Here is a 23,706-nt window from a genome sequence, read left to right as displayed (position 1 = left end):
CAAAGTCACCAGCAACACAAACACACACAAAGTCACCAGCAACACAAATACACAAAGTCACCAGCAACACAAATACACAAAGTCACCAGCAACACAAATACACAAAGTCACCAGCAACACAAATACACAAAGTCACCAGCAACACAAATACACAAAGTCACCAGCAACACAAACACAAAGTCACCAGCAACACAAATACACAAAGTCACCAGCAACACAAATACACAAAGTCACCAGCAACACAAACACACAAAGTCACCAGCAACACAAACACACACAAAGTCACCAGCAACACAAATACACAAAGTCACCAGCAACACAAACACACAAAGTCACCAGCAACACAAATACACAAAGTCACCAGCAACACAAACAACACACAAAGTCACCAGCGACACAAACAACACAAAGTCACCAGCAACACAAATACACAAAGTCACCAGCAACACAAACACACAAAGTCACCAGCAACACAAATAGCAAAGTCACCAGCAACACAGATACACAAAGTCACCAGCAACACAAATACACAAAGTCACCAGCAACACAAATACACAAAGTCACCAGCAACACAAATACACAAAGTCACCAGCAACACAAATACACACAAAGTCACCAGCAACACAAACACACACAAAGTCACCAGCAACACAAATACACAAAGTCACCAGCAACACAAATACACAAAGTCACCAGCAACACAAATACACAAAGTCACCAGCAACACAAATACACAAAGTCACCAGCAACACAAATACACAAAGTCACCAGCAACACAAACACACAAAGTCACCAGCAACACAAATAGCAAAGTCACCAGCAACACAGATACACAAAGTCACCAGCAACACAAATACACAAAGTCACCAGCAACACAAATACACAAAGTCACCAGCAACACAAATACACAAAGTCACCAGCAACACAAATACACACAAAGTCACCAGCAACACAAACACACACAAAGTCACCAGCAACACAAATACACAAAGTCACCAGCAACACAAATACACAAAGTCACCAGCAACACAAATACACAAAGTCACCAGCAACACAAATACACAAAGTCACCAGCAACACAAATACACAAAGTCACCAGCAACACAAATACACAAAGTCACCAGCAACACAAATACACAAAGTCACCAGCAACACAAATACACACAAAGTCACCAGCAACACAAACACACACAAAGTCACCAGCAACACAAATACACAAAGTCACCAGCAACACAAATACACAAAGTCACCAGCAACACAAATACACAAAGTCACCAGCAACAGAAATACACAAAGTCACCAGCAACACAAATACACAAAGTCACCAGCAACACAAACACACAAAGTCACCAGCAACACAAACACACACAAAGTCACCAGCAACACAAATACACAAAGTCACCAGCAACACAAACACACAAAGTCACCAGCAACACAAATACACAAAGTCACCAGCAACACAAACAACACACAAAGTCACCAGCGACACAAACAACACAAAGTCACCAGCAACACAAATACACAAAGTCACCAGCAACACAAACACACAAAGTCACCAGCAACACAAATAGCAAAGTCACCAGCAACACAGATACACAAAGTCACCAGCAACACAAATACACAAAGTCACCAGCAACACAAATACACAAAGTCACCAGCAACACAAATACACAAAGTCACCAGCAACACAAATACACACAAAGTCACCAGCAACACAAACACACACAAAGTCACCAGCAACACAAATACACAAAGTCACCAGCAACACAAATACACAAAGTCACCAGCAACACAAATACACAAAGTCACCAGCAACACAAATACACAAAGTCACCAGCAACACAAATACACAAAGTCACCAGCAACACAAACACACAAAGTCACCAGCAACACAAATAGCAAAGTCACCAGCAACACAGATACACAAAGTCACCAGCAACACAAATACACAAAGTCACCAGCAACACAAATACACAAAGTCACCAGCAACACAAATACACAAAGTCACCAGCAACACAAATACACACAAAGTCACCAGCAACACAAACACACACAAAGTCACCAGCAACACAAATACACAAAGTCACCAGCAACACAAATACACAAAGTCACCAGCAACACAAATACACAAAGTCACCAGCAACACGAACACAAACGCTACAAATCCACGCACTGTGGCGCTATAAAGCACCGCCCATAACACGAAAGAAAAGTCACGTGGTGGTGATTGTGGTGGTGGTGGTGATTGTGGTTGTGGTGGTTGTGATGGTGGTGGTGGTGGTGGTGGTTGTGGTGGTTGTGGTGGTTGTGGTGGTGGTTGTGGTGGTTGTGGTGGTGGTGGTGGTTGTGGTGGTGGTGGTTGTTATGGTGGTGGTGGTTGTGGTGGTGGTGGTTGTTATGGTGGTGGTTGTGGTGGTGGTGGTGGTGGTTGTGGTGGTTGTGGTGGTGGTTGTGGTGGTGGTGGTGGTTGTGGTGGTGGTGATGTTGGTTGTGGTGGTGGTTGTGGTGGTGGTTGTGGTGCTGGTGGTGGTGGTTGTGGTGATGTTGGTTGTGGTGGTGGTTGTGGTGGTTGTGGTGGTTGTGGTGGTGGTTGTGGCGGTGGTTATGGTGGTGGTTGTGGTGGTGGTTGTGGTGCTGGTGGTGGTGGTTGTGGTGGTGGTGGTTGTGGTGGTGGTTGTGGTGGTGGTTGTGGTTGTGGTGGTTGTGGTGGTTGTGGTGGTGGTGGTTGTGGTGGTGGTTGTGGTGGTGGTGGTTGTGGTGGTGGTTGTGGTGGTGGTTGTGGTGGTTGTGGTGGTGGTTGTTGTGGTGGTTATGGTGGTGGTGGTTGTAATGGTGGTTGTGGTGGTTGTGGTGGTGGTGGTTGTGGTGGTGGTTGTGGTGGTTGTGGTGGTGGTTGTGGTGGTTGTTGTGGTGGTTGTGGTGGTGGTGTTTGTGGTGGTGGTTGTGGTGGTGGTTGTTGTGTTGGTTGTGGTGGTTGTGGTGGTTGTGGTGGTGGTGGTGGTGGTGGTTGTGGTGGTGGTGGTTGTGGTGGTTGTGGTGGTGGTGGTTGTGGTGGTTGTGGTGGTTGTGGTGGTGGTTGTGGTGGTGGTGGTGGTTGTGGTGGTGGTTGTGGTGGTGATGGTGCTGGTTGTGGTGGTGGTGGTTGTGGTGATGGTGGTGGTGGTGCTGGTTGTTGTGGTGGTGGTTGTGGTTGTGGTGGTGATGGTGGTGGTGCTGGTTGTTGTGGTGGTGGTGGTCATCTCGCACGTCACGGTGACGAGCGAGCGCTTCAGAAGGTGAACACGAGGAGGGTGACTCTTCTTTGGTTCTTTCGGTAAAGTCACGTAGATTGGAGAGTAAAATAATAAAATAAAACAATAAAATTCTCACGACGTTTCGGTAAAGTCACCACGTAGAGTGATAATAAAACAATAAAATAACACAATAAAATTCTCGCGACGTTTCGGTAAAGTCACCACGTAGAGTGATAATAAAACAATAAAATAACACAATAAAATTCTCACGACGTTTCGGTAAAGTCACCACGTAGAATGATAATAAAATAATAAAATAAAACTATAAAATTCTCACGACGTTTCGGTAAAGTCACCACGTAGAATGATAATAAAATAATAAAATAAAACTATAAAATTCTCACGACGTTTCGGCCACAACACAAGTAGCCGAAACGTCGCGATAATTGTATTGTTTTACTTTATTATTTTATTCTCATTCTACGTGGTGGCGACTTTACCGAAAGAACCAATGAAGAAGATGAATCCTTGCAGTCACAAAAAGCTTCAAAACGTGAGGGGGTGGTGCCGTCCACGCCGGTACAGACAGGGGCTTGTCCGGCTCCCCAGCGTTCCAACAAGACGCTCTACACATCACCGACACGTGTCTGTGTGTGTCACGTGGTGTGTGTGTGTCACGTGGTGTGTGTGTGTCACGTGGTGTGTGTGTGTCACGTGGTGTGTGTGTGTCACGTGTGTGTGTGTGTCACGTGTGTGTGTGTGTCACGTGTGTGTGTGTGTCACGTGTGTGTGTGTCACGTGTGTGTGTGTGTGTCACGTGTGTGTGTGTGTGTCACGTGTGTGTGTGTGTCACGTGTGTGTGTGTGTGTCACGTGTGTGTGTGTGTGTCACGTGTGTGTGTGTGTGTCACGTGTGTGTGTGTGTGTCACGTGTGTGTGTGTGTGTGTGTCACGTGGCGTGCTCCAGCCCCCGCTAGCTGCGCCTTGAGCACGCCTCTGAACACCGGGGAACAGCACCCACCGCTGAGCAGCCGTCCAGTGTCACCTTACAGCGTCCCTTTCCCACCCCGCCTCGTTCTGTAGAGACAGATCTTTCAACCGATTTCCATTGCCGTCAGCAGCGACAGCACGGCTTCCGATTTCGATACAAGCCGTGTCTGGCGCGGGCTGGCGTGCGAACGTAACAGACGCCACCCTCGCCACCCACGGCACCCACGGCACCGCTGACACCCAAGGCACCCACGGCCACCCACGGCACCCAGGCCACCCACGGCACCCACGCCACCCACGGCACCCAGGCCACCCATGGCACCCACGGCACCCACGGCACCGCTGACACCCAAGGCACCCACGGCACCCACGGCACCCACGGCACCCACGCCACCCACGCCACCCACGGCACCCACGACACCCACGCCACCCAGGCCACCCACGGCACCCAGGCCACCCACGGCACCCACGGCACCCACGGCACCCAGGCCACCCACGGCACCCACGACACCCAGGCCACCCACGCCACCCAGGCCACCCACGGCACCCACGCCACCCACGGCACCCAGGCCACCCACGCCACCCACGACACCCTCGCCACCCACGCCACCCACGCCACCCACGCCACCCACGCCACCCACGACACCCTCGCCACCCACGGCACCCACGGCACCGCTGACACCCAAGGCACCCACGGCACCCACAACACCCAGGCCACCCACGGCACCCACGGCACCCACGACACCCACGGCACCCACGCCACCCACGGCACCCACGGCACCCACGGCACCCACGGCACCCACGGCCCCCTCGCCACCCACGCCACCCACGACACCCAGGCCACCCTCGCCACCCACGCCACCCACGACACCCACGGCACCCACGGCACCCACGCCACCCACGCCACCCACGCCACCCACGCCACCCACGCCACCCACGCCACCCACGCCACCCACGGCACCCACGGCACCCACAGCACCGCCGCCGCCGCCACAGCAATTCGTCGTTATCCAGGGCACAAGCGCGACGAATCACCGCGTTGAAAAATAAAAAGAATGAGCCCAGCGAAGGATGCCGTTCGGCGCCGGGCGCGGAGGTCAACATTTGGGCGCCCCCGGCATTGAGGCGGTCGGGCTCGCCCCGGCCGGGGGTCGTGCCTTGACCAGGCCCCTCAACACCGCCGCCTTTGCCTGCGGGCCCTAGAAGTTCGCAAGATCCACGGCGCTGATTTGCCCGGGGGTAAGGCACCGCCCCACGTGTGAATCTGCTGTCTGTGTAAAAAAGCCACCACCAGTCTCGTGAAAATAGACCCCCCACCCCCCACCCCACCCCACCACCGAAAGCCCGGGACAATTTGTTGAGCCACAGACACCCCCAAGTATTGGTGTGCCGGAATCTTCCTTGGCTCCGGAGCACGCAGCGGAGGGGCCTCCTGGCGTGCCGAGGGAGATTTGGCCGAGCCGCGTGGCCGAGGGCACCGTCCGGTGCGAGAGACCTCCAGCGGAGGACATCGCAGCGTTTGGACAAGGGAGGTTTCAGTACATCCAGCTGCCACTGGGGTGCGGGCGCGGGGGTGGGTGAGTGAGTGGGCCGGCGGGGGAGGCGGGCGGCCTGAATTGAGGAGGCAGCTAAAATCATTTTTTCAATTTTCTACGTCTGTTTGGATTCGCCGGGCGCTGAAAACGCAGCACCCACCACCCGGCACTTTGCAGGGTTCTTCCTTCGTGGGGCGCTCCTCTTCGGGGACACGTCCCGCGTAGCCTCTGCTGTCCTCAGCGTCTTCCCGGGAGGCTGAGCGAGCGCGCACGCTCGGGAGAGAGAGAGAGAGAAGCGAAACCCCGGCGCCTCGAGCTTCCAACGCAGCTCCCCGCGACGCCTTCTCGCCGGCACGCTCGGAGCGCGGCCCCGGCAGCGAGCGCTGGCGATCCACCAACCCCCCACTCGTGGCGCTGGCAACGAGGTTGCTGACTGCCGCCACCCATACGTAGGTTGAAATGCGAAGCGGGCCGTTTGCCGAGCCTGTGACTCATCCAAGAAATGTTCGAGGTCACAGTGCGGCTGTGCGTGCACGGGCGCGCGTGGGCTCCGCTACGTGCAAAAAGCACCGACCGGGCGTCCAAGTGGCTCCGGTAAAGAAGCTGCGAGACGGGAACCTGCCATGCGGCTTGTAGTCGACCAGGCCCAGAATCTAACAGGAAGAGATCCTTTTTGATCTAAAGCTTTCGTGACTGCTAGTAATTCATATTCTCAGTTCTTTCGGTAAAGTCACCACGTTGAAGGGAAACAACAAAATAATGAAATATATATTTTATTATTATTATGATGTTGTTTCCCTTCAACGTGACTTTACGGAAAGAACTAAGAATAGGAAGAGATCCCTTCCGTATACCCCAGGCGACCCCCCCTCCCATCTTTCTTAGCAGGCCGAGAGGCCGGCGACTTCCAGGGTCTGCTCCTCCCCCCTTCGCCTCAGCCGCCGCCTCGTGGCCAGAAGCCTGAAGCTCAATCAACCTTGGCAGAGGGCATCCACCAGAGAAACCCTGCGCCTGGGCCTGGGCCTGGGCCTGGGCCTGGGCCTGGGCCTGGGCCTGGGCCTGGGCCTGGGCCTGGGCCTGGGCCTGGGCCTGGGCCTGGGCCTGGGCCTGGGCCTGGGCCTGCGCCTGGGCCTGGGCCTGGGCCTGGGCCTGGGCCTGGGCCTGGGCCTGGGCCTGGGCCTGGGCCTGGGCCTGGGCCGGTGCTTCCCGTGCCATACAAGGCGAGCGGGTGACCGGTTAACTCTCGCGATCGTCCAGCCCGGAGGCTCGGAGGGTTCCTGTCTTGTGCCACAGCACAGACGCTGTCAGGTTACCGGCGATGAGCACTCAAGGACATCTGCGGAGCGAGGCGTGCCCCCCAGCGCCGGCGACTCACCCTCAAATAATGTTTGGTCAGCGCTGGCCCAATTTTGCCGCACGTGCGGTTTCCCCAGGCGCACTCCCAGGTGCTCGATACCGTCGGCCTGCCAACTGACCCACTCCTGGGAGGGAAGAGAGAAACGCACTGGGGCCCCCAAGCACAGAGGCCCCACGCTTGGCCCAGTTCGCCACCGGCACGAGAGGCCTTCTCGCACACTCCCACCACCGGGGCAGAGTGCAGGCACCTCCCGTGCGCCGTTGAGGCCGCGATGCACGTCGTCTGCGCATGGACGGGACCCTGACGGCTTCATCCTTCAGGTATCCCCGGAGCCCTGAAGCCAGGCAGGGTTCGTCTCAGGCGGCGTAGAAACGTGTGGCTCAAATAGGGAGGGCATAGAGGTGCCCCGAGAGAAGGCATCGCTGTCTGACTCCCCTCATCACGGGGGGGGGGGAAAAGGGGCTGGCTGCCGAGCGGCGGGCAAGTGCCCGTGTACGGGAGCCTCACGTAAGAAATCAATCCCTGTGCTCTTTGGTTCAATTCGGTAAAATACTCTTTGGTCCTTTACCCAATGGAACCAAAGAGAATGGATCCTAGCAGTCACGAAAGCTTTAAATCTAGAATCTATTCGGTTAAAGTCACGTAAAAAACAACAACAACAAAAAAATTCATGACGTTTCGGCCACAACAGAAGTGGCCTCCGTCAGGTGAAGGATGGCGCTGGAGCGCTGTTCTCGAGACAGTCTGGTCCCTTCACCTGATGAAGGCCGCTTGTGTTGTGGCCGAAACGTCGTGAATTTTTGTTGTTGTTGTTGTTGGTTTCTACGTGACTTTACCGAATAGAACCAAAGAGTATGGATCCTTGCAGTCACGAAAGCTTCAAATCTAGAAATAAATGCCTGGCCAAAGCCGAACGACGCTAGCAGTTTACCCCGGTACTCAGGACTCGCTATTAAAAGCCTTCTTCTGTTTCGACATTTAAAGCTTCCGCGACTGCAGGGATTCACACTCTTGGTTCTTTCGGCAAAGTCACCACCACCACCACGTAGAAGGGAAACAATAAAATAATGAAAATATAAACAATAAAATTATTGTGAAACAATAAAATTATTATTCTTGGTTCTTTCGGTAAAGTCACCACCACGTAGAAGGGAAACAATAAAATAATATAAATATAAAACAATAAAATTATTGTAAAACAATAAAATTATTACTCTTGGTTCTTTCGGTAAAGTCACCACCACGTAGAAGGGAAATAATCAAATAATAAAAAAATAAAACAATAAAATTATTGTAAAACAATAAAATTATTATTCTTGGTTCTTTCGGTAAAGTCACCACCACGTAGAAGGGAAACAATAAAATAATAAAAATATAAAACAATAAAATTATTGTAAAACAATAAAATTATTATTCTTGGTTCTTTCGGTAAAGTCACCACCACGTAGAAGGGAACTAATCAAATAATAAAAAATATAACACAATAAAATTATTGTAAAACAATAAAATTATTATTCTTGGTTCTTTCGGTAAAGTCACCACCACGTAGAAGAAGGGAAAACAATAAAATAATAAAAAAATACAACACAATAAAATTCTCACGACGTTTCGGCCACAACGCAGGCAGCCGTCCTCAGGTGAAGAAACACAGGCTGTCGGAAAGACGGCGTCCTAATGAACACCGCTGAGCTTGGCAGCGCATTTTAAGCCGGGTGGGAGGAGCAGAGCGCCTTGACAAAGGAGTTTACATATCAACAGAGGGCTTTAGCATGCTGACGGCGAATGCAGACGACTGAAATTAAGAACCCTATTATGATTCGTTTAAACACCATGCCCTCTAATTGCCACTTCAGCGAGGTTTTCTTCAGTATGGCAAACGAAGGCCTGGCCACCTAGAGGATTCCGGCCTTGGCCCTTCTGAGTGGGCATCAAGGTGCCTTTTTTTTGGAGGAGAGTCGCGTCTGCCTTCTGCTCCTGTTGTCGCCACGAGCCAGTCGCAGCTCAGGCTGGCTACCTTCACACCTGAAGCAATGAGAGCGAGTGTCAGCTGTAGCTGAGAGGAATCGCTTCTGAATGCCAGGATCCCCTCCTCTTCTTTGGTTCTTTCGGTAAAGTCACGTAGAATGAGAATAAAATAATAAATTGATAAAATAAAATAACACAATAATATTCTCACGACGTTTCGGCCACAACACAAGCGGCCTTCATCAGGTGAAGGGGGCGAGACTGTCTGGTAGGACAGCGCTGTCCTACCAGACAGTCTCGTTTCGGCCACAACACAAGCGGCCTTCATCAGGTGAAGGGGGCGAGACTGTCTGGTAGGACAGCGCTGTCCTACCAGACAGTCTCGCCCCCTTCACCTGATGAAGGCCGCTTGTGTTGTGGCCGAAACGTCGTGAGAATATTATTGTGTTATTTTATTTTATCAATTTATTATTTTATTCTCATTCTACGTGACTTTACCGAAAGAACCAAAGAAGATGAATCATTGCAGTCACGAAAGCTTTAAATCGAAAGGATCCCCTCCTCTTCGCCGTTTGCACGAAAGATTTCCGGCGGTGGCATTCCTGCCGGCTGAACCAATACTCCCGCGGATTCCCAATGGAAGCCTCTGGAAGGTCTTCCGGAAGCCGGTCACATCCCGGCAAGAAGGCCTCCAACTCTTAGCACCACGCTCCGGAAGGCCGGACTCGCAGCAAAAATCTAGGATCGCCCACGGCGCGGGGCGTTCACGATCGCCATTGATTCGCGAGAGGCTCAACTCGCTCGCGCTGTCCACGGCATCGAATCCTGCCAACTGGTCATCAGAGTCCCCGTGCGCTGCGGCCCGTGGCTCAGCAGACTCCTCTTCTGCCGGCTCAGGCACAAGGGGGGCCCTCATTCGAACCGGGGTGGCCCTGGGGCTCCGGTTGGCTCCAGAGCCACCTCCACGGGCGAAGCGGGCTGGCTGGCACCCTCCTCCAGCACCGTGGGACCAACCAATCAGACGCGCCCAGAGGCAGCTGAGGCAGTGTCCGCTGGCCGGGCCTCTTCCACCATGCCTACCTACCACCCTACCCCCCCCCACGCCCCGTCATCGACCACACTCGCCCGGCAATGTCTAAGACAGCGTCCGCTTGGGTGGGGGGGGGGGGGGGGGGGGGTGGTCAATCCTCGGCCTTCACAGCCTCAGGCGCGTCCGGTTCACCACGGGCGGTCGACTGCACACTTGGGCCTAGCGGCGAACGGAGCCTCCGTTCGGCGCTGCGTTTTTCGCGGCTCCACCGGCGAAGCCGTCCTCGCTTCCAGCCCGAGGGTTTGGAGTCGCCGTCCACCGGGCCGCCGGCGCCGCACGGTGCATGTGTGCCCGTCCGCCGTGCACTTGAGGGTCACATCCAGTCCAGCGTGCCGCTGGAAGGACCCGGGGTGCACCAGCATCTGCTGCCGTCCCTCCAAGGGCAACGCGATTATGCGGGAGAGAGAGATATATATATATATATTCTCGGCTCTTTCGATAAAGTCACCACCACGTTGAAGGGGAAACAATAAAATAATCATAAGATAAATATATATAAAACAATGCAAAAATTCTCACGACGTTTCGACCATAACACAAACGGTCGTCATCAGGTGTGTCGGTTTGCATACGTAAAAAAAAGAAATTTTAGTCTCCTCCATCCTCTTTTCAGAACATAGATGGACTCGTCCTTCTAAATAATCTGCCAAATCGCTGCGCGTGGCGCTAACGTTTTTTTAAATTATAAATAAATAAATGCACCGTTTAAAAATAAATAAATTTATGATAAACCGACACACCTGATGACGACCGTTTGTGTTATGGTCGAAACGTCGTGAGAATTTTTTTATTGTTTTATATATATATTTTTATTATTTTATTGTTTCCCTTCAACGTGGTGGTGACTTTACCGAAAGAGCTAAGAATGTGAATTACTGCAGTCACGAAAGCTTTAAATCAAAAGATGCGGGAGATCTCGTTGTAGTTTTGATTTAAAGCTTTCGTGACTGCGGTGATTCATATTCTCGGCTCTTTCGGTAAAGTCACCACGTTGAAGGGGAAACAATAAAATAATAATAAAATATATATAAAACAATGCAAAAATTATCACGACGTTTCGACCATAACACAAACGGTCGTCATCAGGTGTGTCGGTTTTTCATACAAAAAAAAAAATTTCGTCTCCCCCCTCCTCTTTTCAGAACATAGATGGACTCGTCCTTCTAAATAATCTGCCAAATCGCTGCGCGTGGTGCTGACGGTTTTTATAAATAAATAAATACACCGTTTAAAAATAAATAAATTTATGAAAAACCGACGCACCTGATGACGACCGTTTGTGTTATGGTCGAAACGTCGTGAGAATTTTTTTATTGCTTTATATATATTTTTATTATTTTATTGTTTCCCTTCAACGTGGTGGTGACTTTACCGAAAGAGCTAAGAATGTGAATTACTGCAGTCACGAAAGCTTTAAATCAAAAGATGCGGGAGATCTCGTTGCAGTTTTGATTTAAAGCTTCCGCGACTGCGGTGACTCATATTCTCGGCTCTTTCGGTAAAGTCACCACGTTGAAGGGGAAACAATAAAATAATAAGATATGTATAAAACAATACAAAAATTCTCACGACGTTTCGACCATAACACAAACGGTCGTCATCAGGTGTGTCGGTTTGCATACGTAAAAAAAAAAAATTCGTCTCCCCCATCCTCTTTTCAGAACATAGATGGACTAGTCCTTCTAAATAAACTGCCAAATCGCTGCGCATGGCGCTGACGGTTTTTATAAATAAATAAATACACCGTTTTAAAATAAATTTATGAAAACCGACACACCTGATGACGACCGTTTGTGTTATGGTCGAAACGTCGTGAGAATTTTTTTTATTGTTTTATATATATTTTTATTATTTTATTGTTTCCCTTCAACGTGGTGGTGACTTTACCGAAAGAGCTAAGAATGTGAATTACTGCAGTCACGAAAGCTTTAAATCAAAAGATGCGGGAGATCTCGTTGTAGTTTTGATTTAAAGCTTTCGTGACTGCGGTGATTCATATTCTTGGCTCTTTCGGTAAAGTCACGTTGAAGGGAAACAATACAATAATAAAATATATATATAAAACAATGCAAAAATTCTCACGACGTTTCGACCATGATGACGACCGTTTGTGTTGTGGTCGAAACGTCGTGAGAATTTTTTTATTGTTTTATATATATTTATTTTATTATTTTATTGTTTTCCCTTCAACGTGGTGGTGACTTTACCGAAAGAGCTAAGAATGTGAATTACTGCAGTCACGAAAGCTTTAAATCAAAAGATGCGGGAGATCTCGTTGCAGTTTTGATTTAAAGCTTCCGCGCTTGCGGTGACTCATATTCTCGGCTCTTTCGGTAAAGTCACCACGTTGAAGGGGAAACAATAAAATAATAAGATATATATATAAAACAATAAAAAAATTCTCACGACGTTTCGACCACAACACAAACGGTCGTGACGAACGTCTGCGCTACGGTCGAAAACGTCGTGAGAATTTTTTTTAAAAATTGTTTTTTATATATATATTTATTTTTTGTTATTTTATTGTTTCCCTTCAACGTGGTGACTTTACCGAAAGGGCCAAGGGATATCTCGTCGCAGACCGGCATTTTCGGGTAAACGTTTTGGGGGGCGTTGGAGATGAGGACCTTCAACGGTGGGGGGGGGGGGGGGAGGCCAGAGGCTTTCGCTGTGCAAGCCGCTCCCCCCCCTGCCCCCCTCGACGTTCCCTTGGCCAGAAACAGGACCACAGCGCGGGTTCATGCGCGAGGCAGCGAGAATTCTCGCCAGGCTCACAGAGTCCTCACGGCAGGAGCAGGCCCCGTCCTCCACACGGACCTCTGCTGGATGAGGACATTTGTTTTCTTTTCCGGGTGAGAGCCTCGTGCTCAGCGTGCTGTGCCATTAACAAATATATATATATATGAACGGCACCAGAGTAAACAAAGGTGATTCGAAAGATAGATTTTTTTTTGGTTTTAAACAACAACAAAAAATTCGAGCTGTAAGAGGAGCAAAACCCAGAAGTCAACAACGCCGCGGCTTTGCAGTGAATGGGGGAAGATTTGCGGACGCAATTCGACCTGCGAGATGAAAAGAGAGAGGGAAATTGCCCACCAAAGGTGTGTTAACTCCGAGGTGGGGTTAGGATGGAGGAAAAGCCAGGCCCATTTGGGCAGGTAGCAGGGAGCATGCACGAGGACACGCCCACTTCCCAGCGTGCACAGAGAGAGGTAGAAAGTCAGACAGAGTAAGGGCAAGAGACAGACTCAGACACGGAGAGAGGGATTGACAGAAACTCAGAGAGAGAGAGAGACTCAAAAAGACTCAGAGAGACGGAGAAACTTGTATATACTCAGAGAGAGAGAGAGAGACTCAGATAGACTCAGAGAGACAGAGAAACTTGTATATACTCAGAGAGAGAGAGAGAGACTCAGATAGACTCAGAGAGACAGAGAAACTTGTATATACTCAGAGAGAGAGAGACTCAGATAGACTCAGAGGGACAGAGAAACTTGTATATACTCAGAGAGAGACTCAGATAGACTCAGAGGGACAGAGAAACTTGTATATACTCAGAGAGAGAGAGAGAGACTCAGATAGACTCAGAGAGACAGAGAAACTTGTATATACTCAGAGAGAGAGAGAGAGACTCAGATAGACTCAGAGAGACAGAGAAACTTGTATATACTCAGAGAGAGAGAGACTCAGATAGACTCAGAGGGACAGAGAAACTTGTATATACTCAGAGAGAGACTCAGATAGACTCAGAGGGACAGAGAAACTTGTATTTACTCAGAGAGAGAGAGAGAGACTCAGATAGACTCAGAGGGACAGAGAAACTTGTATATACTCAGAGAGAGAGAGAGACTCAGATAGACTCAGAGGGACAGAGAAACTTGTATATACTCAGAGAGAGAGAGAGACTCAGATAGACTCAGAGGGAGACTCAGAGAGACTCTGAGAGCTAAGGCACGACCAGGAACAGAAGCACATGGCGGTGGACCAGCGGGTCTGGGCACCTTCACACATAGAGAGTCAGAAATAGGAGTCAGAGAGAGAGAGAGACTGAGAGAGAGAGAGGGTCGAGAGAGAGAGAGATAGAGAGACTCAGAGAGAGAAAGACTCAGAGAGAGAGAGAGAGAGTCAGAGAGAGGGATGGATACAGAGAGACAGAGAGATAGTCTAAGGCACAGAGAAATTGAAAGAGAGTCTCAAGCGTCGAGAGACTCAGAGTGAGAGAGACTCAGACTCAAGAGAGAGAATTGGCGAGATTAAATTAGTAAGCAAGTCTGCGAGTGCGTGAGTGGGTGGGTGAGCAAGTGGGTGGGTGAGCAAGTGGGTGGGCGAGCAAGTGAGTGGGTGGGTGAGCAAGTGGGTGGGTGAGCAAGTGGGTGGGTGGGTGACCAAGTGGGCGGGCGATTGAATGAGTGAGCGAGTGGGTACGCGAGTGAATGGGTGAGTAGGCGAGCGAGTGAGTAGGCGAGGGGGTGGGTACGTAAGTGGGTGAGTGAGTGGGTGAGTGGCTGAGTGAGTGGGTGAGTGGCTGGGTGGGCGATCAAGTGACTGGATGAGCAAGCGGGTGAGCGACTGAGCGGGTGAGCGGATGGCTGGATGAGTGAGCGACTGAGCGGGTGAGCGGATGGCTGGATGAGTGAGCGACTGAGCGGGTGAGCGGATGCCTGGAGGAGTGAGCGACTGAGCGGGTGAGCGGATGGCTGGACGAGTGAGCGACTGAGCGGGTGAGCAGATGGCCGGATGAGTGAGCGACAGAGTGGGTGAGCGGATGGCTGGATGAGTGAGCGACTGAGCGGGTGAGCGGATGGCTGGATGAGTGAGCGACTGAGCGGGTGAGCGGATGGCTGGATGAGTGAGCGACTGAGCGGGTGAGCGGATGGCTGGATGAGTGAGCGACTGAACGGGTGAGCGAATGGCTGGACGAGTGAGCGACTGAGCGGGTGAGCGGATGGCTGGATGAGTGAGCGACTGAGCTGGTCAGCAGATGGCTGGATGAGTGAGCGACTGAGCAGGTCAGCAGATGGCTGGATGAGTGAGCGACTGAGCGGCAAGTGGCGGATGGCTGGATGAGTGAGCGACTGAGCGGGTGAGCGGATGGCTGGATGAGTGAGCGACTGAGCGGGTGAGCAGATGGCCGGATGAGTGAGCGACTGAGCGGGCGAGCGGATGGCTGGATGAGTGAGCGACTGAGCGGGTGAGCGGATGGCTGGATGAGTGAGCGACTGAGCGGGTGAGCAGATGGCTGGATGAGTGAGCGACTGAGCTGGTGAAGGGATGGCTGGATGAGTGAGCGACTGAGCGGGTGAGCGGATGGCTGGATGAGTGAGCGACTGAGCGGGTGAGCGGATGGCTGGATGAGTGAGCGACTGAGCGGGTGAGCAGATGGCTGGATGAGTGAGCGACTGAGCGGGTCAGCGGATGGCTGGATGAGTGAGCGACTGAGCGGGTGAGCGGATGGCCGGATGAGTGAGCGACTGAGCGGGTGAGCGGATGGCCGGATGAGTGAGCGACTGAGCGGGTGAGCGGATGGCCGGATGAGTGAGCGACTGAGCGGGTGAGCGGATGGCTGGATGAGTGAGCGACTGAGCGGGTGAGCAGATGGCTGGACGAGTGAGCGACTGAGTGGGTGAGCAGATGGCTGGATGAGTGAGCGACTGAGCGGGTGAGCGGATGGCCGGATGAGTGAGCGACTGAGCGGGCGAGCGGATGGCTGGATGAGTGAGCGACTGAGCGGATGGCTGAATGAGTGAGCGACTGAGAGGGTGAACGGATGGCTGGATGGGTGAGCGACTGAGCGAGTGAGCAGATGGCCGGATGAGTGAGCGACTGAGCGGGTGAGCGGATGGCTGGATGAGTGAGCGACTGAGCGAGTGAGCAGATGGCCGGATGAGTGAGCGACTGAGCGGGTGAGCGGATGGCTGGATGAGTGAGCGACTGAGCGGGCGAGCAGATGGCTGTATGAGTGAGCGACTGAGCGGGTGAGCGGATGGCTGGATGGGTGAGCGACTGAGCGGGCATTACGGCAGCAGTGGGTGCTGTGGCGGTCCCAGGCGATTGCTGCCATGGTGCTGATGCTCGCGAGTGCCGTCACGAAGCCATGGAATCCGTGCAGCTGGCAACCCTCGGGCCCGTATGGCCAGTAGCTGGGGAGAGACGCACAGAGAGAGACATGGAGACACGGGGGGAGAGAGAGAGAGACACGGGGACAGAGAGAGACACGGGGGGAGAGACATGGAGACACGGGGAGAGAGAGACACGGGGAGAGAGAGAGACACGAAGACAGAGAGACACGGGGAGAGACATGGAGACACGGGGGGAGAGAGAGAGACACGGGGACAGAGAGAGAGACACGGGGAGAGAGAGAAAGAGACACGGGGAGAGAGAGAGAGACACGGGGAGAGAGACACGGGGAGAGACATGGAGACACGGGGGGAGAGAGAGAGAGACACGGGGAGAGAGACACGGGGAGAGACATGGAGACACGGGGAGAGAGAGAGAGAGACACGGGGAGAGAGAGAGACACGGGGAGAGAGAGGCACGGGGAGAGAGAGGCACGGGGAGAGAGACATGGAGACACGGGGAGAGAGAGACACGGGGAGAGAGAGCGACGGGGAGAGAGAGACACGGGGAGAGAGAGGCACGGGGAGAGAGACACGGGGAGAGAGAGACACGGGGAGAGAGAGACACGGGGAGAGAGAGACACGGGCAGAGAGAGACACGGGTATAGAGAGCCACGGGGAGAGAGAGACACGGGGAGAGAGACACGGGGAGAGAGAGAGACACGGGGAGAGAGAGACACGGGGAGAGAGACACGGGGAGAGAGATATGGGGAGAGAGAGACACGGAGAGAGAGAGACACGGGGAGAGAGAGAGACACGGGTAGAGAGAGACACGGGGAGAGAGAGACACGGGGAGAGAGAGACACGGGGAGAGAGAGACACGGGGAGAGAGAGACACGGGTAGAGATAGATGTGGGGAGAGAGACACGGCCAGTGGCTGGGGAGACCCGGGTACGCAGGGAGATGGGGAGAGAGAGGGGCACGGGGAAAGAGATCTGAACATTGGGGAGAGGTTTAAAGACACGGAGAGCTATTAAATACGTGAATGTTATTCGAACAATATCCCTCCACTTTATCTGCATCACTTGCTTGCATCATATTTTCTCTCATCACTATTTCTCATCACTTTGGACAACGTCAAACTCTCCAGTGAGCGATTGTGATCACCCAGAACTCAAAACGACTGTTTAATCGAGAGGTGAGATCTTCTTCCCTATGGCCGTTTTAATTACAGAGCCACAACTACAATTTCACATTCAGGTGGTCAAGCTAGATCACCGTGTCGGGAGCCAGCGGAGTGTATCGCTGCGATGTCTCATTCGTATTTGTGGATCGGGGCATTTCGTCGTGCGGTCTGCTCTGGATGACCACAGCCGCACGCTACTGGAGCTTTTAAAATGTTCCATTTGTGCATCAGGTGTCCGCAATCTGCAGCGGTGGATGCGGTTTAGGGTGGACCAGGGGAGCTTCGTGGAAGATCAAACCCCGGGGATCTTCTGCGAGGGGTCTTTCACAACAACGTCGTGTTTTTGTTTGCGAGTTCTTTTGAACTCCATTCCGCTCTCCAGGCTTCATCAGGGGTTTTGAACGTTCATCGTTGAAGCTTAAGCGCACGGGGTCCAAAAGGGCTTTGCGGTGTCACTTCAAGCGATGAAGAGGGACTTTATTGAGGTCCTGGTGAGTGGGAAGGCGGCCTTTTTGCTCCATTCGCAAAACTTCCCAGAGGGTTGCAGCGTCGTGGCGGATGGATGGTGGTGGTGGTTGTGGTGGTGGTGGGGGTGGTGGAGGAGGTGGTGGTGGCAGTAGTAGTGGTGGTGGGTGGTGGTGGGTGGTGGGTGGCGGTGGCGGTGGTGGAGGTGGTAGTAGTAGTGGTGGTGGTGGGTGGTGGTGGTGGTGGGTGGTGGTGGTGGTGGTGGGTGTTCGGTGGTGGTGGGTGGTGGTGGTGGGTGGTGGTGGTGCTGGGTGGTGGTGGTGGGTGGTGGGTGGTGGGTGGCGGTGGCGGTGGTGGAGGTGGTGGTGGAGGTGGTAGTAGTGGTGGTGGGTGGTGGTGGGTGGTGCTGGTGGTGCTGGTGCTGGTGGCGGCGGTGGCTGGTGGCTGGTGGCGGTGAGAGATTTATGACAGCACGGGCAGCCAGGGTGTCGGGGTCGACTTGGGGGGGGGGGGGTTCCAGCGATACACACCACTGCATTGTGGCGTTCGGTTTGACATCAAGTCGAGTGGAGCTGCTCCCTTATCTATGCTGGTGCACAGTGCTCGGCTACAGCACACACGAGGCGCCATCGAGCACCGAGGGTACTGCTGTGCCCCAGCTTGTACTTGCCACTTTCTGGACCAGGTTCGGCCCTTGCTTTGGTCTCGGCGCCCACCTTTGTCCGGGTGGCCAGTGGAAGTTTTACACGCACGGCCCAGCTTCATTCTCCTAGAGAGGACGGAGCGGGGGGCGCGCGTTGCCCAGAGTTGTCTTTGCCGCGGGAGGCCGCCTTCAGAGCGTGCTTGGCGCTCCAAATTATCAGGCCGAAACGCAGGGATTGTCGTTTCCTGTGGATTTGGCTATGAGCCCACGGCGTTTAGGTCTCGCTTGAGTCAGAGTGGATCCCATGTCGCCGATGGTGGCTGCATGCGTTGCCTGGGGCAAGGTCATCCCCGCATGCACAACGCATTTGCAGAGATCCGGCTGGCGGAACGTCGCTCGTGCTTAGGGCATACGAAAAGCATCGGCCGCGAGGATTCAACCTTCTGGCAATCCCTTTGGCGAGGAGCCGGGACGGGCTGGATTTATTTGCCTCCACCCCCCCCCCTCCGTACTACAGACACGCTGTGGCCCGAATCTGCTCGGCGTCGTGGATGTCAGGGACGTGTCGTTGCGTGGCAGGGAAGTGGCCCAGGCGAGCGTCGATATCTCCAAGCCCCTCAATCCAGCACCGCGTCAGTGGCTGATGACGAGTCCACAAAGGCTACAAGGGAGAGGAGGAGGGGGGGGGGGGGGGGGGGCAAAGCTCCGTTGCAGCCGCTGCTTCCGCGTCCAGGCCTAAGGATCCCGCTTGTTCTTCCGGGACCACAGACTCCAACGAGGGCACCGATTATTCGATTATTCCCCAGGGGATGGTGTGTTCCAGGAGATTATAGATCATGCAGAGCAGTGCTATCGGTCGATCGCTCACCGGGTCGCTGGTTTTGGCCTGCCCGGGTTCTCGCATAGCAACGACCATTGCCTCCTGCCATGCTGTTGAGAGGCACCCGGTTTTGCACGCTTTTTGGTGTACAGTTCTGCCAGCCATTGGAGTCCCCTGGGCCCTAAGTGATGGAGAAATTCTGGGGCGGGGGGGGAGGGGGGGGGTGGATACCATCTCTGCCGGCAAGCCTTGCAGCCAGACCCCTCCCTCACATCATCCGCGCCGATTAGCACGGTTGGCTACGTACGGTGCGAACGGAATTCCAACGGAGTACGTTCGTACATACACGTGATGACGAATCTCTCGCTTGGCGTGTTTGTCGAGCGGTCCTCTTTCGTGTTCTCCGCTAGTTTGGGGGGCTACAGAGTTGTGGGTGGGACCCTCTGTTGGGTTAGCGGCACTCGGTCTCAGGTTACAGCGGCTGGAGTGTGCGAAATCGGGGGGGGGGGCCTTCAATGCACTCAATCTACCAGCTGGCATCAGCCTGGCCGGGTCTAAAGACTCTGCGACCTGTGGACTGCCCGACTGATTGTACTGTGGGAGCAGGTCCTGGGACCCTTTTGTCCAGCGAGGGAGCCCGTTATATTTCCAGAAGCCTTGGAGGATACTCTTCTCGGCGGCTGCAGTAAGGAGGGCCAACAGAATGGTGAGAACATTCCGATGTTTTCTCTCCAGCTTCCTTGCAGCGGTCCCGGTTAGCTTTCACCGGGGTTCCACCTCGATAGTAGTTTTGACACGATCACGGGGATCTTGGTGCCAATGCGCGCGATGATGGGCCACATGCTGACTTCAGCTTAAGCTCGGAGAGCATTTCACGGGATACGTGAAGTGTGACCCCCACTTCGATCCTTGGAAACAATGGCGAGGTCTGGGCTGCAGTGGCAGGATGGAAGGTTGCTCGCCGCTTTGGGGTCGGAGGCCACGTGCAGATTTGTCGGCGGGCATCCGGTCTGTGGGGTCTTCGCCGTCAGCCCCCATCTCCTTGGGCAGCCCCTTCACGTAGCGCGACGGCTGTGAAAGTCACCGACCGATGGGCCTGAGATTGGTGCACTTGGGAGCGCTTTATTTTATTAAAGCCTTCGTCCACTTTGGCGGTGTGCAGCCTCCAAACCGTCTCGATGCTGGTGGTGTAGGTGGTTTCTGTTTCAGTCGTCGGGAAGGTGCTGGAACTCTGCGGCCGGAGCTCTTCGCGCATATGGGCAGGCGCCTACAGCCGTTAGCTTGTGCGTCCCTGGGCGTGGGATTGCGACTGGAGTCCAAGGCATGGGCTTGCATCGGAGCTTCAGAACATCAACAACAACGTGGGCATTCGTCACGTTGGCGAGGTACTCGTGCGCGCGTACTTCGCCCGAGAGGTCGACATTCCCGTTGTGGCTGCCCTGCTGCCGTGGCCAATCTGGCGTTGTCATTGTTTGGAACCTGAAGAGGAGGCACACTGGCGTGGATTAGCAGCGACGTTGTTGTTGTTGTTGTTGCTGTTGGTGTTGTTGTTGTTGCTGTTGTGGAGGCACGGGAGATCGACGGCGATTGATGTTCGTTTGGCGCGTTGACGGATTTCATCTTGCTTTCTCACTCAACAAAAAGAGTGGGCCGAGTGTTGGCTGCCATGGGGTAGTGATAGGGGTTGGGGTAGTGATGGGGGTTGGGGTAGTGATGGGGGTAGGGGTAGTGATAGGGCTTGGGGTAGTGATGGGAGTAGTGATAGGGGTTGGGGTAGTGATAAGGGTTGGGGTAGTGATGGGGGTAGGGGTAGTGATAGGGGTTGGGGTAGTGATGGGGGTAGTGATAGGGGTTGGGGTAGTGATAGGGGTTGGGGTAGTGATGGGGGTAGGGGTAGTGATAGGGGTTCGGGTAGTGATAGGGGTTGGGGTAGTGATAGGGGTTGGGGTAGTGAAAGGGGTTGGGGTAGTGATAGGGGTTGGGGTAGTGATGGGGGTAGTGATAGGGGTTGGGGTAGTGATAGGGGTTGGGGTAGTGATGGGGGTAGGGGTAGAGATAGGGGTTGGGGTAGTGATAGGGGTTGGGGTAGTGGTTGGGGTTGTGATAGGAGTTGGGGTTGTGATAGGGGTAGTGATAGGGGTTGGGGTAGTGATAGGGGTTGGGGTAGTGACAGGGGTTGGGGTAGTGATAGGGGTTGGGGTAGTGATAGGGGTTGGGGTAGTGATGGGGGTTGGGGTAGTGATAGGGGTTGGGGTAGTGATAGGGGATGGGGTAGTGATAGGGGTTGGGGTAGTGATAGGGGTTGGGGTAGTGATAGGGGTTGGGGTAGTGGTTGGGGTTGGGGTTGTGATAGGAGTTGGGGTTGTGATAGGGGTAGTGATAGGGGTTGGGGTAGTGATAGGGGTTGGGGTAGTGATAGGGGTTCGAGTAGTGATAGGGGTTGGAGTAGTGATGGGGGTTGGGGTAGTGATAGGGGTTGGGGTAGTGATAGGGGTTGGGGTAGTGATGGGGGTTGGGGTAGTGATAGGGGTTGGGGTAGTGATAGGGGTTGGGGTAGTGATAGGGGTTGGGGTAGTGATAGGGGTTGGGGTAGTGGTTGGGGTTGGGGTAGTGGTTGGGGTAGTGATAGGGGATGGGGTAGTTATAGGGGTTGGGGTAGTGGTTGGGGTTGGGGTAGTCGTTGGGGTAGTGATAGGGGATGGGGTAGTGATAGGGGTAGTGATAGGGATAGTGATAGCGGTAGTGATGGGGGTTGTGGTAGTGATAGGGGTTGGGGTAGTGATAGGGGTTGGGGTAGTGATAGGGGATGGGGTAGTGGTTGGGGTTGGGGTAGTGATAGGGGTTGGGGTAGTGATAGGGGTAGTGATAGAGGTAGTGATAGGGGTAGTGATAGGGGTAGTTATAGGGGTTGTCATCGGGGTTGGGGTAGTGATAGTGATAGGGGTAGTGATCGGGGTTGGGGTAGTGATAGGGGTTGTGATAGTGGTTGGGGTTGGGGTGGTGATTATCGATTTATTTTGGTTAGATTGTGTAAATATAAATGTGTCAATAACCTACCACCACCCAACACGACCAATTCGTAATGTTTGTCACTTAAACAAAACGTGCCAGCTAGTGGCTACTTCCGTACTAACCGGTTGTGTGTTGGACAGTTAACCCACGACATTTACAATTTGACTTACTGAACATTTCTCTGGTGATTACAACAACCAGCTTCATCAGGCAATGTGTCAGAATGGCAAATCGCCTCCCTCTGCCATGTCTCTCTCTCTCTCTCCCCGTGTATCTCTCTCCCCGTGTATCTCTCTCCCCGTGTCTCTCTCCTCGTGTCTCTCCTCGTGTCTCTCTCTCTCCCCCTCTCTCTAACTCTCCCCGTGTATCTCTCTCCCCGTGTATCTCTCTCCCTGTGAATCTCTCTCCCCGTGAATCTCTCTCCCTGTGAATCTCTCTCCCCGTGTCTCTCTCTCCCCCTCTCTCTAACTCTCCCCGTGAATCTCTCTCCCTGTGAATCTCTCTCCCCGTGTCTCTCTCTCCCTGTGTATCTCTCTCCCCGTGTATATCTCTCCCCGTGTATCTCTCTCCCCGTGAATCTCGATCCCCGTGTCTCTCTCCTCGTGTCTCTCTCTCTCCCGCTCTCTCTAACTCTCCCCGTGGTTCTCTCTCCCGGTGTCTCTCTCTCCCCGTGTGTCTCTCTCCCTGTGAATCTCTCTCCCTGTGAATCTCGATCGCCACGTCTCTCTCCTCGTGTCTCTCTCTCTCCCCCTCTCTCTAACTCTCCCTGTGTATCTCTCTCCCCGTGTATCTCTCTCCCCGTGTATCTCTCTCCCTGTGAATCTCGATCCCCGTGTCTCTCTCCTCGTGTCTCTCCGTGTCTCTCTCTCTCTCTTCCCCTCTCTCTAACTCTCCCCGTGTATCTCTCTCCCCGTGTCTCTCTCTCCCCGTGTATCTCTCTCCCCGTGTCTCTCTCTCCCCGTGTCTCTCTCTCTCCCCCTCTCTCTTACTCTCCCCATGTCTCTCTCCTCGTGTCTCTCCGTGTGTCTCTCTCTCTTCCCCTCTCTCTAACTCTCCCCGTGTTTCTCTCTCTTCTGTTTAACGATCAGAGGAGACAAGAAGATGCTCGGTCATTGTAGTCGGCACTCTGCTCCGTTCATCAATTCGGTTTTTTTTTGGTTCTTGTTCAATGCTTTGCTTTATGTAAACCCCCACCCCCCTCACTTTTTTAAATGAAATATTTAACACTAGATTTCTCACTCCGCTCTCCTTACCCCTTCCCTCTCTCTACCCCCTCTCTCTACCCCCTCTCTCTCTCTACCCCCTCTCTCTCTACCCCTCTCTCTCTACCCCCTCTCTCTCTACCCCCTCTCTCT

General features: G+C 53.3%; 1 protein-coding gene across 1 annotated transcript in view; it reads right to left on the bottom strand.

Moving 5' to 3' along the window:
• The window catches only part of LOC116937238 (RPE-retinal G protein-coupled receptor), a 66,424-nt gene that overhangs the window by 38,187 nt on the left and 4,531 nt on the right, over nucleotides 1–23,706 (bottom strand). The window contains exon 3 of the mRNA XM_076058209.1: nucleotides 16,188–16,309. Within this exon, the coding sequence (XP_075914324.1) occupies nucleotides 16,188–16,309 (122 nt within the window). The remainder of the gene's footprint in view (nucleotides 1–16,187; nucleotides 16,310–23,706) is intronic.

This window comes from Petromyzon marinus, assembly GCF_048934315.1.
Source record: "Petromyzon marinus isolate PM22_M1 ecotype Great Lakes invasive population chromosome 68 unlocalized genomic scaffold, UKy_Petmar_22M1.pri1.0 chr68_unloc.1, whole genome shotgun sequence".
Taxonomy (NCBI): Eukaryota; Metazoa; Chordata; class Hyperoartia; order Petromyzontiformes; family Petromyzontidae; genus Petromyzon; species Petromyzon marinus.
Note: the sequence above shows the minus strand (reverse complement) of the source record. Positions and strands in the feature narration are given on the sequence as shown.